A 13,253-nucleotide genomic window follows, 5' to 3' on the forward strand; every position below is an offset into this window, starting at 1 on the left:
TGATTCAATCAGAGTCCAGAACTGCACTGAGCCTGGGTTCTTAACTTCTAGATTCCCAAAGAGCAGACAGTCTATATACTCTATGTGACATTATCTGTAACTCTGTGAAATCTTTTTTCTCCACTAGTAGAGTCACCAGTGTTACTGAGAAAACAAAGCTTGTCTCTGCTTCAGTCCAGTGTCAGTTGTGAAGCCTTCAATACATGAATAACAGTGAATGAAATGATTAATTACCAGTAGGGGCAGTGGTATTTGTGTGATCCATGGTGAATATGGTGACCATTCAAGAGCTCTGATAGTGTAGTCTGTAGGAAGTTGCACTGCTAACGCAAATATCATCCCTTTCTGATGGCAGCTTCATGGGAGAACAGTAGTCATCCTCCTCCCAGGTGATTTATAGTTTTGCAAACTCAATGGAGGATCAGCTATGAGTTGGTACTGACTCAAATAAAATTAGTTTTGAGAGTTGGGTATTATGCTAATCTATGAAACATCATATCCAAAATGAAATAAGAGATTTTTTTTTATCACTTTAACATATAATGGTCATGAATCCTTTCTCTTCCTCTTGAGTTTTATTTGATGTTAACTGTTTGGCACATTACTTGGTAAGTCAGAGGTGAGCCATTCAAATACAATTTCATTATAGAAAAAATTTCAAAATAGGCTCAGTTATGTTCCTCTTATTTGACCAAATTATTATGCTTCTGTTGTTTGTTGTTGTTTGGTGCCGTCGAGTCGTAGACGACTCATAGCAACCCTCTGAACGAACGGCCTGAGCACTGTTCATACATAGAGTTTCTGGAGGCAAGCCATTTCGGAAGTGGATGCCGCTCCTGCTTCCAGGCTTGATTTAGTCGGGAAGCTCCAGCCACTGTCCACTATGGGTAACCGTTATCATGATTGGCCCATCACTGTCACAGTCTTCAGCATCGCAGCAACCACGAGTTACCTCTGTACAGCAATGCACAGACCAGCGCTATACCACCTAGAAGAATGATTATGGTTCTGCTAAGGAAGAAAATAATATAGGGGGAAGAAAACCAACCCAGTGAATGTAGAAATTAGGTTAAACAAAATAAACTGGTCAAAATCTCCTAAGTTTTGTGGGTAGCCCTCTGTTGTTTCCCACCTGGCCTACAGCACAAGTCTCTATAGAAATAAAGATATTAATATTGCAGTAGGTCATTGCTTTATGTCACCCAGATGTTCACATAGTGGGACTGAGGACAGGGCAGATCTTGGTCCCTGGCTCCTCGACTGAAGAGCATGGGCTGCAAGTAATTATACATTCAGTGTCCTCTCTTATTCTTGTTAATAGAAGGTCTTCTCTTTGTACTCCTGTGACTTCTGCCTTGTTTTATCAATTAGACTGTCAGTCTCTCCTTTTCCCTTCATTTTTCACACGGACTTGAATCAACCTTTCTTCACCTACAGGTCATAACACATAAACTGCACACTCCCAATGTTCTGACACATCCAGTTATTAGGTTGCCCTGAACTGATTCTCTTCTCTGATAACACTGAAGATTTGTGACACTGATGCTCTTGCTTTATTGAGAGGCAGGAAGTAATCTTGGTGATTCCCACCAGGCTGCTGTGAGGACAGGAGTGCCTCAATAACATAAAGTGATTTCCCCCTCTTCTTGTTTCAGGTTCAATGGATCCAAATGACTTCCTGAGGGAGGCACAGATAATGAAGAATCTAAGACATCCAAAGCTCATCCAGCTTTATGCTGTTTGCACTTTAGAAGATCCAATTTATATTATTACAGAGTTGATGAGACATGGAAGTCTGCAAGAATATCTTCAAAGTAAGTGAAAGACTTTATAAAAAAGGAGGAATTTTGTTTAGCCAGTCCTATAAATGTCAATTTAGCAAGCCTTCTATAACCTAAAGGATATTTACTGTGTGCATCTGTGAGAATGAATGGTTTAACATTGAATGGCTCAACTACTCTTTAATAGCATATATACAGTGTATTCAAAGGGAGGAAAAATATTTATGTAATCGAAGAGCAAATTGTTCACAATAGATATTTCAGAGTACTTAAGTGCAATGTGTGAAATTGAGGAATTGATGTCCTTTGTTTCCTGCAATAAATTGGACATGGTAATTCATGCACTAATATTGGCTATGGCCCAGAGTTAAGGCCATGAAATTCTTTGGAGGAAACAGAGTGGTAACTTTGTTGTTGTTGCTAGTGTGTGTACGTAGGTGTGTGTACACATTAGGACACTATTTTTTCACTAGTTAGGATTTAAAACACTAGGCAGCACTAGAATTTTCAGACTAAAAAGCAGACATATACTGTTGCCTCCTTCTTGTATCTGCTCCCTGCACTCAGAGAAGACTTAAAGGCATTGTGAAATTTTGATGTTTATGACAAAAGAATAATTTAATAAACAATAACATAATAAACATTGAGATGAGATGTTCAAAGTAGTTGAGATCAAGTACTGAGAGAATAATATGCATCTGAAAAGGAGACGTTTTCCATTCTTTCTTAAAATTTCACAGTGGGGTTGATAAAAGGCATTCAGGTGAAGAGGGGTCAAGATTTAGAAAGATAAAATCTTTTGGTTTCAGGGCAAATTATGAAGCAGGTAATATTAAATTGTAAAACTAGATTAGGGTAAAGAGCATAAGGCTTGCTAAATGCTATTAAAAGAAAAATATACTGAGCTCACTTGCATAGAGATAGCAAATTTAACAGTATCAGGATATGCTACCTGCAAAGATTAATAGCACAGAAAGACTGACCTCTGCAATTGACCCCTTTTGTCTTACTCTCTGAGACAAAGCACAGGGAAATTGTGGGTCATCTCTCAGAAAATGCTTTGTCAAGGTCACTCAGAACATTCACATCATTAAATCTAATTCATGGTCCTTGATATATCAGACACATTTGATTCAGTGGCCACTTGCTCTCAGGGAAACCTTTTTTCTCCCCCACTTGACTTCCAGAGCACTTGGTAACTTTTCACTCCTTTTATTCTTGGTTCTTCTTAGTCTATGTAATTTCCTTATCTCTCAGAACTTCCAATATCTTGGAGTTCTCCAGGAATTGTTGACCACATCACGGGTTGCTTTGTTAGTAATACTCAGTCTTATCAGTTAATATAATTTATATTTTGATGAACTGCCAAATTATCTCTTCCTTTCTTCCAATTTATAGGTTCAACTGATTTTTAAATTTTCCATCTGAATATTATTATATTCATCATAATATGCATCTGATATGGCAACAGCTAATTTCTAAATGATAAGAGGGTTAACATAAGTGCCTATTTCTTGTTCATTCTACACGTATAATATAGGTAGGCTGCTGGTGCTGCTTTTTTGATGACTTTGGCAAGGGGAAGGGATATAATTCATCTCCATCTCATGGTGGCAATTCTGACTAGAAGTGACAGAAGAAATTTCTGGTCTTTTACTTTTGTCCAACTAAGTAGGGAAAGGAGATCTTAATGTGATTGAAAAGAGAATAAATACATGCCGGTGAATAATCTTATCTCTACTGCTATTTGTATCAGGCAGCTCAAAGTAATATACTAAAAAACTGTCTCCTTGAATTCTCCCTCATAATCTGGTTGTAGTCTTTCCTGACAATTGTCAGTGTTTAGATTTTCTATCTTGAATTCATCCTTACTTCCTCTCACATTCCATATCTTACTGTTTGTTTGTTGTTATTCTTCTCTGTCAAGTCACCTGTGACCCATAGCAACCCTATGTATAGCAGCTTTGAGCCCTTTCTGGACCTCAGCCAGTCTCACTAATTCCAATACAGTTAACCCCATTGCCCTAGTTACTGTATCAATCCATCTCATCTGGGTCTTCCTCTCCTGTGCTGTCCCTTTATCCTTTTCAGCATGATGCCTTTCTCTAAGGACTGGTCTCTCCTGACCACATGCCCAAAGTAAATGCAACAGAGCTTCAAAATCCTAGCCTCCAAGGAGAAACTTGTTTTCACCCTCTTCAAGACAGACCTATATGGTTTCTTGGCTGACCATGATATGTTCAAGACTCTTCCAGCACCGCAGCTCAAAGGCATGGATTCTTCTTCTGTCATCCTTAGTCAATGTCCAGCTTTCTGATGCATAGCAAGTCATTGCAACGACCATGGCCTGGATTAGGTGTACCTTAGCCTCTAAACTGAGATTGTTGCTTTTCAGTATTCTGGAGAGGTCCCTGACAGCAGATTTTTCCCCAATACAATTCATCTTTTGATTTCCTGACTGCTGGTGCTAAGAGTGTTGATTGTGGAGTCAAACTGTAATTGTTAACAATATCACTCTCTTCTCCATCTGTCATGGTTCTGCCAATAGGCCCAGTGGTGAGAATATTTATCTTCTTGATTTTGAGCTTCAATCCATATTGAAGGCTACAGTCCTTGACCTTCTGCATCAAGTGCTTCAGGCCCTCCTCAGTTTCAGCAAGCAAGATTGTGTCATCTGCATGACTCAGGTTGCTGATGAGTCTTCTTCTAATTCCGATTCCACATTCTCCCTCAAAAATCCCTGCTTCCTGAATGATATGTTCTACATATAGACTGAAAAGGTATGAAGACAGGATGCATTGCTGACACACTGCTTTCCTTATTTTGAACCATGCAGTGTTTTCTTGCTCTGTTCTGAGTATTAACTACATCTTGGTCCAAATAGAGGTTACATGATTTATGGTGAAGAGACTGAGATTGTTAACAGCTTTAGTTTGCTTGGTTCTACAATCAGTACTCTTGGTACCAGCAGCCAGGAAATAAAAAAGATGAATTGCTTTGGGAAAGTCTGCTGTCAGAGACATCTGACATATACCATGGCATATACCACTCTCAATATACCATGGACTGCTAGGAAAATAAACAAATTCATCCTAGAGAGGGTAAGACCTGGATGCTCCTTGGAGGCATGTATTCTAAAGCTTTGTCTGACATAGTTTGAGCATGTTGCAAGGAGTGACCAGTCCTTGGAGAGGGACATCATGCTTAGGAAAGTGGAGGGACAGCGCAAGAGAGGAAGACCCTTGATGAAATGGATTGATTCAGTGTCTTGGGTAATGGGGATAGGTGTGTTGGGGACAATGGGATTGGCCTGGGATAGAGAAGGGTTTAGGGCTGATGTATATAGGGTTGCTATGAGTCACAGGCAGTTCAATAGCACATAACAACAAGGACAACAGCAACCAGTAAATATTCTTGGCAATCCTTGCAAGTAAATCCACTGTCTTACCACTTCTCAACATTTCTAACAGTCTGTTAGTAGAAGCTTGTATGTTGCTCTGATGCTGAACAGGTATCAATGGAAATTCTAAGTGCAGCTTCTAAGTGAAGATACTGACAGATTAGAAAAAGGTTTCTAGAGATCATTCAAAAATCAGCCACTGAAAATCCTGCAGATGACAATGTTCTGAACTGAAACTCCTCATGGACATAGTACAGGGCTACCTAGTGTTTTCTCCCATTGTGCACAAGGTTACATTTTGACAGCAGCTAACAGCAGCCATATTCCTACTTTGGTCTAAGCTAGCATTGGTTCTCTCTTCCGTAAAGAGCTTGCCTCTGGAAACCCTATGAACCTGGAGAAAAGATGAAAGTCATGCAAGTGTTGAGCACTTTCATTCATAGGGTCACGATGAGTCACCTACGACTCAACAACACTTAACAACCACAACAACTTAGGATAGGATAGGTTAGTGTTCAGATCTGTTGTTCATATTGTTCACTATGGATTGTACTCCACTTGATGATACCTAACAACAACATTAATGTTAAAATAATTTACTGTATTTACAATTAGTACATAATCAATAGTAAAGTATAGATTATGGCTTAGTCATAAGAAGTTGTGTTGCCAACCCCAAAGTACACAGTTCTAATATAGCAGGTGTTCTCTAGAAGAAAGATGGGCAATGTCCTCCTGTGTAGCTGCTTGCCTCTAAAACCCTGCTGGACGGTCAGCCATGAACTGGTTCTGACTCAATGATACGTCACAGCGTGTGCACACACATGCACAAATATATTTTGTTGTTATATGCTGTCAAGTTAACTATAGCTCATAGCGACCCTGTGAACAAATATTAGAATATTATGCTATCCTATTCCATCCTAGGGTCTCTGAAATGCTCAATCCCATTGCAATTGTCATGTGTTATGAAGTAAATCCTTTTAAAATTAAAAAGGCTTGTCAAAAATCTTTAAGGTACTTGCTTAATTGTTACCAGGTGTTTCTAACTAAAATTTAAAGAGAATAAACATACGTGATGTCTTCAGTTAGAGTTACTTTCATTTAGGTAACTATTTAGAGAACACCTGATATGTGTCAGGCATTTAGACACTTTTTAGAAATAGCTTTGTTTTGTATATTAAGCCCTTGAATATTATTCATCATTTTCTTAGTTTACCCAAGACTGAAGTAGACAGGAATACTTTCAATGAGATACTCATTAACTTCATACAGCTATGATAATTAGTGTTGGTACAGTGATGTCTCTACTAGTCTCTAACTTTTGGACACTCAGTTGTTGTGTGTAACTTAAGTTTAGGAAGTGTAGGACATTCTTGAAAGCACAAGACCTTAACTTTAGGCGGGAATAGTCTACATGCTATGTAATGATAATAACAATAATGTCTTATAGTTGTTTAGGAATGTTTTTGTTATGTGTCATCGAGTTCCTTTAATATGAATTTCATCTCAACATCAGGGGGAAAATCATCAGCACCAGGCCAGTAGGCAGCATCGTGATTATTGTTGTTGTTAGATGCCATTGAGGCAAGTATGACTCATAGTGACGCTATGAACAAGCAGCTTAAGCCCTGTCCTATCCTATGACATTATCACAGTCTCTGACACACTCCAGCCCGTTGCTGCAGTCAGTATGTCAACCCACCTGGCTGATGGTCTTCTTCACCTTTGCTGTCCCTCTACCTTCCAAAGCATGATGCCCCTCTCCAAGGAGAAAAGATTGAAATTGTTAATGATTTCATTTTGTTGGATTCACAGTCAACATCTCTGGCACCAGCAAGTGGGAAACAAGAGATGAGTTGCACTGGGAAAATCTACTAACAAGGATCTCTCTAGAATGCTAAAAAAGCAATGATGTCCTTGTAGAGACTAAGGTATACCTGATCTAAGACATGATATTTTCAATTGTATACTATATAACTGAGAGCTGGACAGTGAATAAGTACAGCAGAGTAATAATCAATGTTGATTGAGTAGTGGTGCTCGAGAAGAGTATAGAACATACCATGGACTTCCAAGAGAAAGGACTCTCCAGGTGTGCCCTGGAGAGGGTTGAACTAGGTTGCTCCTTAGAGGCAATGACTTTGAAACTGTATCACTACTTTGAACATGTTGTCAAGAGGGACCAGTTTTTAGAGAATGACATCATGTTTTAAGAATAGAGTTTCAGAGCAAAAGAAGACGACCCTGGATCAGGTGAATTGATATTGTGACTGTGACATTTGTGTTAGGCATGTCAGAGACAGTGAGATTAGCATAAGTTGTAGTTAACCTAATGGCACATAACAAAAACGACTTTCTCTTTCTAAAAACCCTTGATTGAGTTGATGTTCCCTCCTGGTTCTCCTCTCTTAGTCTTTTGGGTGATTCTTTTAAATTTTACATTAGATTTTTCTTGTACTAAACATTCTAAATATTGTTGATTGTTTTCTGATGCCATTGAGTCAAATATGACTCACTGAGATTCTGACACACAGATCTGAACTCAGTCCTATACTGGACCACTGTGTCATTTCTGACCCACTTGAGCACATCACCACAGTCACTGTGTCAGTCCATCTCATCGAGGGTCTGCTTCCCTTTGCTGATCCTCCACCCCTCCAAACATGATACCAATTTCCAAGGGACAGCCTCTTTTCATAACGTGCCCAACTTACAGGAGATGAAGGTGTTCGCCACCCTTGCCTCTAGTGAGCACTCTGGCTGCACTTTTTCCAAAACATACATGGTTATTATTTTTGTCTTTTTTCCCCCCCTTTCAATTCATGGAATATTTAGTGCTCTTCTCCCATACCTCAAAGGCATGAATTCTTCTTCTGTCATCCTTATTAAGTTTTCAGTTCTCTGATGCATAGGCAGTGATAATTTAAAATACCATGACCTGAATCACAGGCACCTTACTTGTCAAACTGACATCCTTGTTAAGTATTTTGCAGAGGTCCCTGCCAGCAGACTCTCTCAATGCAGTTTGTCTCCTGATTTCCTGACTGCTGATTATCAAAGGTGTTGATTTTGGATACAAAGTTAAGATGAGATTGTTGACAACTTCAATCTTTTATCCTTCTATTATGCTACTACCTATTGGTCTAATGGTGAGAATTTCTCTCTTCTTGGTGTTGGGATCCAATCCATATGGAAGGCTTTAGTCTTTGGTCCTTTGCAAGTAAGCATTTCAAGGTTTCCTTGCTTTAATCAAACAAGGCTGTGCCAGCTACATAACTCAGGTTGTCAATAAGTTTTCTTCCAGTCCTGATGCCATGTTTTTCTTCATGTGACCCACCTTCTCCAATGATTTGCTCAGCATACTGTTTGAATACATATTGAGGAAGGCTATAACCTTTAATACACATTTTCTGGTATTAAATCATGTAATGTTTCCTTGCTCTTTTCAGACAGCATATTTTTGTCTAAGTATGGGTTTTCATATGAGCACAACTATCTCTTATGGGATCTTATTCATCTCAATGTTAGCTGGATATTGTTATGATCCATCCAGTCAAATGCCTTTTCATAGTCAATAAAACACAAATATACATTCTTCTTATACTGCAAAAAGAGGAAGAGTAATATCTGACCTCTACTAACTCCATAAGTTGATGTTCCACCAACATCTACAGTACAAAACCAATTTCCTTGAGGTCAGACATCCCTCATATGCCAAGAGTGTTGACTGTGGATCTGAACAAGATGAAATTATGAACAGCCTCAATCCCTTTTCCATCTATCATGATGCTGCTACTTGATCCAGTGGTAAGAATGTTTTTTTTTCTTGATGTTGGGATTCAATTTATATTGAAAACTGTGGTCCTTGACTTGCAGCAAACACTTCAAGTCGTCCTCAGTTTCAGTGAGCAAGATTGTGTCATTTGCATGATGCAAGTTGTTGATGAATCTTTCTCAAATCTTGGTGTCACATTTTTCTTCATAAAGTCTTGACACCAGCAGGCAGGTAACCAAAAGACAAGATACTTTGGGATAGTCTGCTCTCATGGACCTCTCCACAGTGCTAAAGAGAAACAGTGTCATTCTAGAGACTAAGGTGTGTCTTATCCAGGCCATGGTTTTCTCAATTTCTGGGCATGAAAAGGTATGGAGAAAGGATACATTCTTGACATACTCCTTTCTTGATTTTGGACTATGCTGGATTATCTTGCTATTTCTACAACAGAATCAAGTGCCCTGGGATTCCAAGTCTTCTCGTTTAGCCCCAATCTGTGTGAGCCACACAGTCTAAAGCTTTTGTATAGCCAATACAACATAGATATGCTTCTGATACTCTCTGCATTTAGTCGAGATTTATTTGACATTGATAATGATATCCCTAGTGCCAAAGTCTCTTCTAAATCCAGTTTGTATTTCTGGCAGTTTTCTGTTGATGTAGTGTTGTAGTCATTTTTGGATAATCTTCAGCAAGATTTTGCTTGCATGTGTTATTATTTGAAAATTCCCACACCCTTTTGTTGTTGTTGATGGTTACCTTCATGTTCAGCACTACCCATAGTGACCCTATGAACAAAAGGCCTGAAGCCTGTCTGCAACTATCGTCATTTATCAAAGTTCATAGAGTTTCCAGAGGCATATGAGATCATATTTTTTTTTTTTTTTTTTTAGAAATGGGTATGAATATGGATCTCATCTAGTTAGTTGGCCAGATAGCTCTGCTCCAGATGTTTTTGCACAACCTATTGAACACACTAAGGAAATTCTGGAAGACCCTCTATGAGATGGACTGATTTGGTGACTGGGGTAATCAGGATGGGTGTGTCAGAGGCAGTGCAGTTGGCGCAGGATAGAGTAGGGTTTAGGGCTGTTGTGCATAGGGTCGCTATGAGTCGCAAACGATGGCACATAACAACAACAACAAGTTCTTTTTAATACAATGACTGTGTTTTCTTTCCATCTTCTTTTGATGCTTCCTGGATTATTCAATATTTTGCCCATTGCAACTCACAACTTGAACTTAATTTTCAGTTCCTTCAGCTTGAGAAATGCCTATTGAGTTTGTCCCTTTTGACTTTCTGACTTTAGCTCTTTGCATATTTCATTCTAATACTTTAATTTCTCTTCCTGAACTGCTCTTTGATAGCTTCTGTTTAACTCTTTAATTTCCTTATTTCTTCCCTTTATCTAGGCTTCTCAGCTTTCTAGTGCAATTTCAGAGTCTCTTCTGACATCCATTTCAGTCTTGTTCTAGTCTATCTTTGTAATGATCTTCTGATTTCTTCATGGATGATATTTCTGATATCATCCCACAGCTCATCTGGTCTTCTTTCATTAGTGTTCAGTGCCTCAACCCTGTTCTTAAGATGGTTGTTTTTTCATTTGTTTGTTTGTTTAAATCCAGGTAGAATAGATACAAGGTCATATATTGGTTCTTGTGGATTTGTTTTTATTTCTGTTAGCTTCAGTTTGAACTTGGACATGAATTACTGATGATCTGTTCCACAGATAGCCCCTGGACCTATTTTCACGGTTGAAATTGAGCTTCACCAGCATTTCTTTCCATAGATGTAATCAGTCTAATTCCAGTGTAATCCATTTAGTGAAGTCCAAGTGGATAGTCACCATTTATGTATTTTATAAGAAGTATTTGCCATAAATGAATCATTGATTGTACAAAATTCTTTTGTTCTATCTCCAGCCTCATTTCTGTCACCATGTACATGTTCATCCTTCTTCCTGGTTCCCGACTTCTGCACCCTAGTCAGGAATTACTGTTAATGAATCTTGGTTGCATGTTCCATCAATTTCAGACTGGAAAAGTTGGTAGATATCTTCAGTTTCTTACACTTTGGCTCTAGTTGTTGGTACATATATTTGAGTGATAGTGATATTAACAGGTCTTCTTTGTATACAAATAGATAATATCCTGTCACTCACAACTTTATATTTTTAGGATGGACCTAGAAATGGTCTTTCTTACTATGAATGCAACCACATTTTTTCTCACTTTTTCATTCCAGATTTAGCGAGTCATATAATTGACTCAGGCCAATTCATCTCAGCTCACTAATGCCTAGTATTGTCAATATTTACCTCTTCCATTTCTCTTTAAACAATGCCCAATTTTCTTACATTCTTACATTGTACATTCTATGTTCTAATTATTAGTGACTGTTTGTTTGCAACTCTTCCTCCTCATTTTGTATTTCCCAGTATGAGGGCTTAGCCTCCAGTGCTATATCTAATAGTCTAAGGTTGCTCTATTGTTCATAGAGGTTTTTAAGTCCTATTATTTCAGAAGTGGCTGGCTAATCCTTTTTCCTAGTCTGTCTTAATTTGAAAGCTCAGTTTTAGAGTGATAGCTGACAGACAAGTATTTAACTCAAAAATCAGATGATAGACAAGCTAACATAAATGTATCTAATCTCTTAAGAGCATCAACATACCAAAAAAAAAAAAAAAACAACAACACTCTCTGGTTCTCAGCTGCAGCTACAGCTGCTGCTCCTATAGTTCCCTATCTGAGGGGCATAGGAATCATTGATCCTCAAAGACTCCTGCTCTGTTTTTTCTGCTTTTTTCTTTCTTTGTGATGACATTCCACATTCTGCAGCTGAATCCACTCAATTTAGCAAGTCCCCTTTTGGATAGAATAACACATCTATTTGTATATTCTCACCTAGTCACGTGAAAAGTCAAAGTCAATGGCTAGAAAAGCCGTTTTGAACAAGAAACCCTTGATACAATACATATTTCATGTTTTCAGTCAAGATCCATCTGCCATCAGCCATTATATCCTTGGTAACATGGTCTCTTTTAAAGTCTACTTGAAGTCTGGTAGTTCTCTGTTAATGTGCTGTTCTAGCCATTTTGCGATCATCTTCCACAATATTTTAATTGTATGTAATATTGGTCTAACCTATATATTAGTGATGAAACTGAGCCTACCACACACATTTTTATACTTACTTTTATAAAATGAAGAGTAGGAAAATAATACCTATGAAAGAGAAATCTTTGCCTTAAAAGGTGAAAAACCTATTCTAAGATAAAGATAAGAAAAAAAATAAACCCACCTAGCTTAGTAAAATACACATGTAATATGCACGTCTTATGCGAGCTAGCTTTCAGGAAGTTCTGGTTGCCTAGTGATACAAATCTGAGCGACAATCCCAAAGGCATGTCGTTTGGATCCAACAGTTGTTCCATGAGAAAAAGGTGGGCAGTCTCCTCCCATGCCACTAGCTTCCACTAAAAACCCACTGGAAGGTCAGCTATGGGTCAGTCTGACCTCATGGTAGTACAACAACAACAACAACAACAACAACAGTATGTACAACTTACACTTTTGACAGCAATCTGTTTTTAGGAGCAATGTCATGGCAGAGATAGCAAAGTAACATTGTTTTATAGGCTTAACTGATAAGCCATGAAATATTTAAAAAATATATAGATATCCAAGCAATTTCAATAAAGGGATGAGGTAGACATTTAGGGTTTGAAAATGCCATAATTGTCACTGTATTTTACTCATGTGACACTTTTGCCCTTTATCTCTGTGTAGAGTCCTTTTAGGAAATGAAAGGTCCCAGTCACATATCTAATGCCTAGCATCTATATGACATTTGTCTTGGTAAAAGGCACTTGCCAATGAGCATTCCTATTATCCATCACAATTTCTGTATCCAGCTGTGCAGGATCTTTAGCAAGTTGGAACCGATGCTTTTGTGTTTTAGGCAACTCTCTACTCCAAGGCAAGGAACCCAGGTGGCACATTGTGTAGTGTGTTAGCCTGCTAACTTGAAGGTCAGCGCAGTTTTAATCCATCAGCCACACCATGGGAAAAAGATGCGAAGGTCCCTCTTGTAAAGCTTAACACTCTCAGATGGCTCTCTGATGGAGGGTCTCTATGAGTCACAATTGATAATGGCAATGGGTACACATCAAGGCAAGCTGTAAAATCTTCTATTGAGTGAAGAAAGAGTAGGAACAAGAAAAAAAAATTTTGAGCACGTAAACAGTTTTCAACAGTGAAAGATAGGAATATGCAGTTTTTTAATTATTATTAT

At 38.3% G+C, this 13,253-nt stretch overlaps 1 protein-coding gene across 1 annotated transcript in view; it reads left to right on the top strand.

Moving 5' to 3' along the window:
- The window catches only part of FRK (fyn-related kinase), a 181,149-nt gene that overhangs the window by 163,119 nt on the left and 4,777 nt on the right, over positions 1-13,253 (top strand). The window contains exon 5 of the mRNA XM_006879023.1: positions 1,656-1,814. Within this exon, the coding sequence (XP_006879085.1) occupies positions 1,656-1,814 (159 nt within the window). The remainder of the gene's footprint in view (positions 1-1,655; positions 1,815-13,253) is intronic.

The sequence above is a fragment of the Elephantulus edwardii genome, unplaced genomic scaffold (assembly GCF_000299155.1).
Source record: "Elephantulus edwardii isolate Elephantulus edwardi_28Jun2011 unplaced genomic scaffold, EleEdw1.0 scaffold00002, whole genome shotgun sequence".
Classification (NCBI taxonomy): domain Eukaryota; kingdom Metazoa; phylum Chordata; class Mammalia; order Macroscelidea; family Macroscelididae; genus Elephantulus; species Elephantulus edwardii.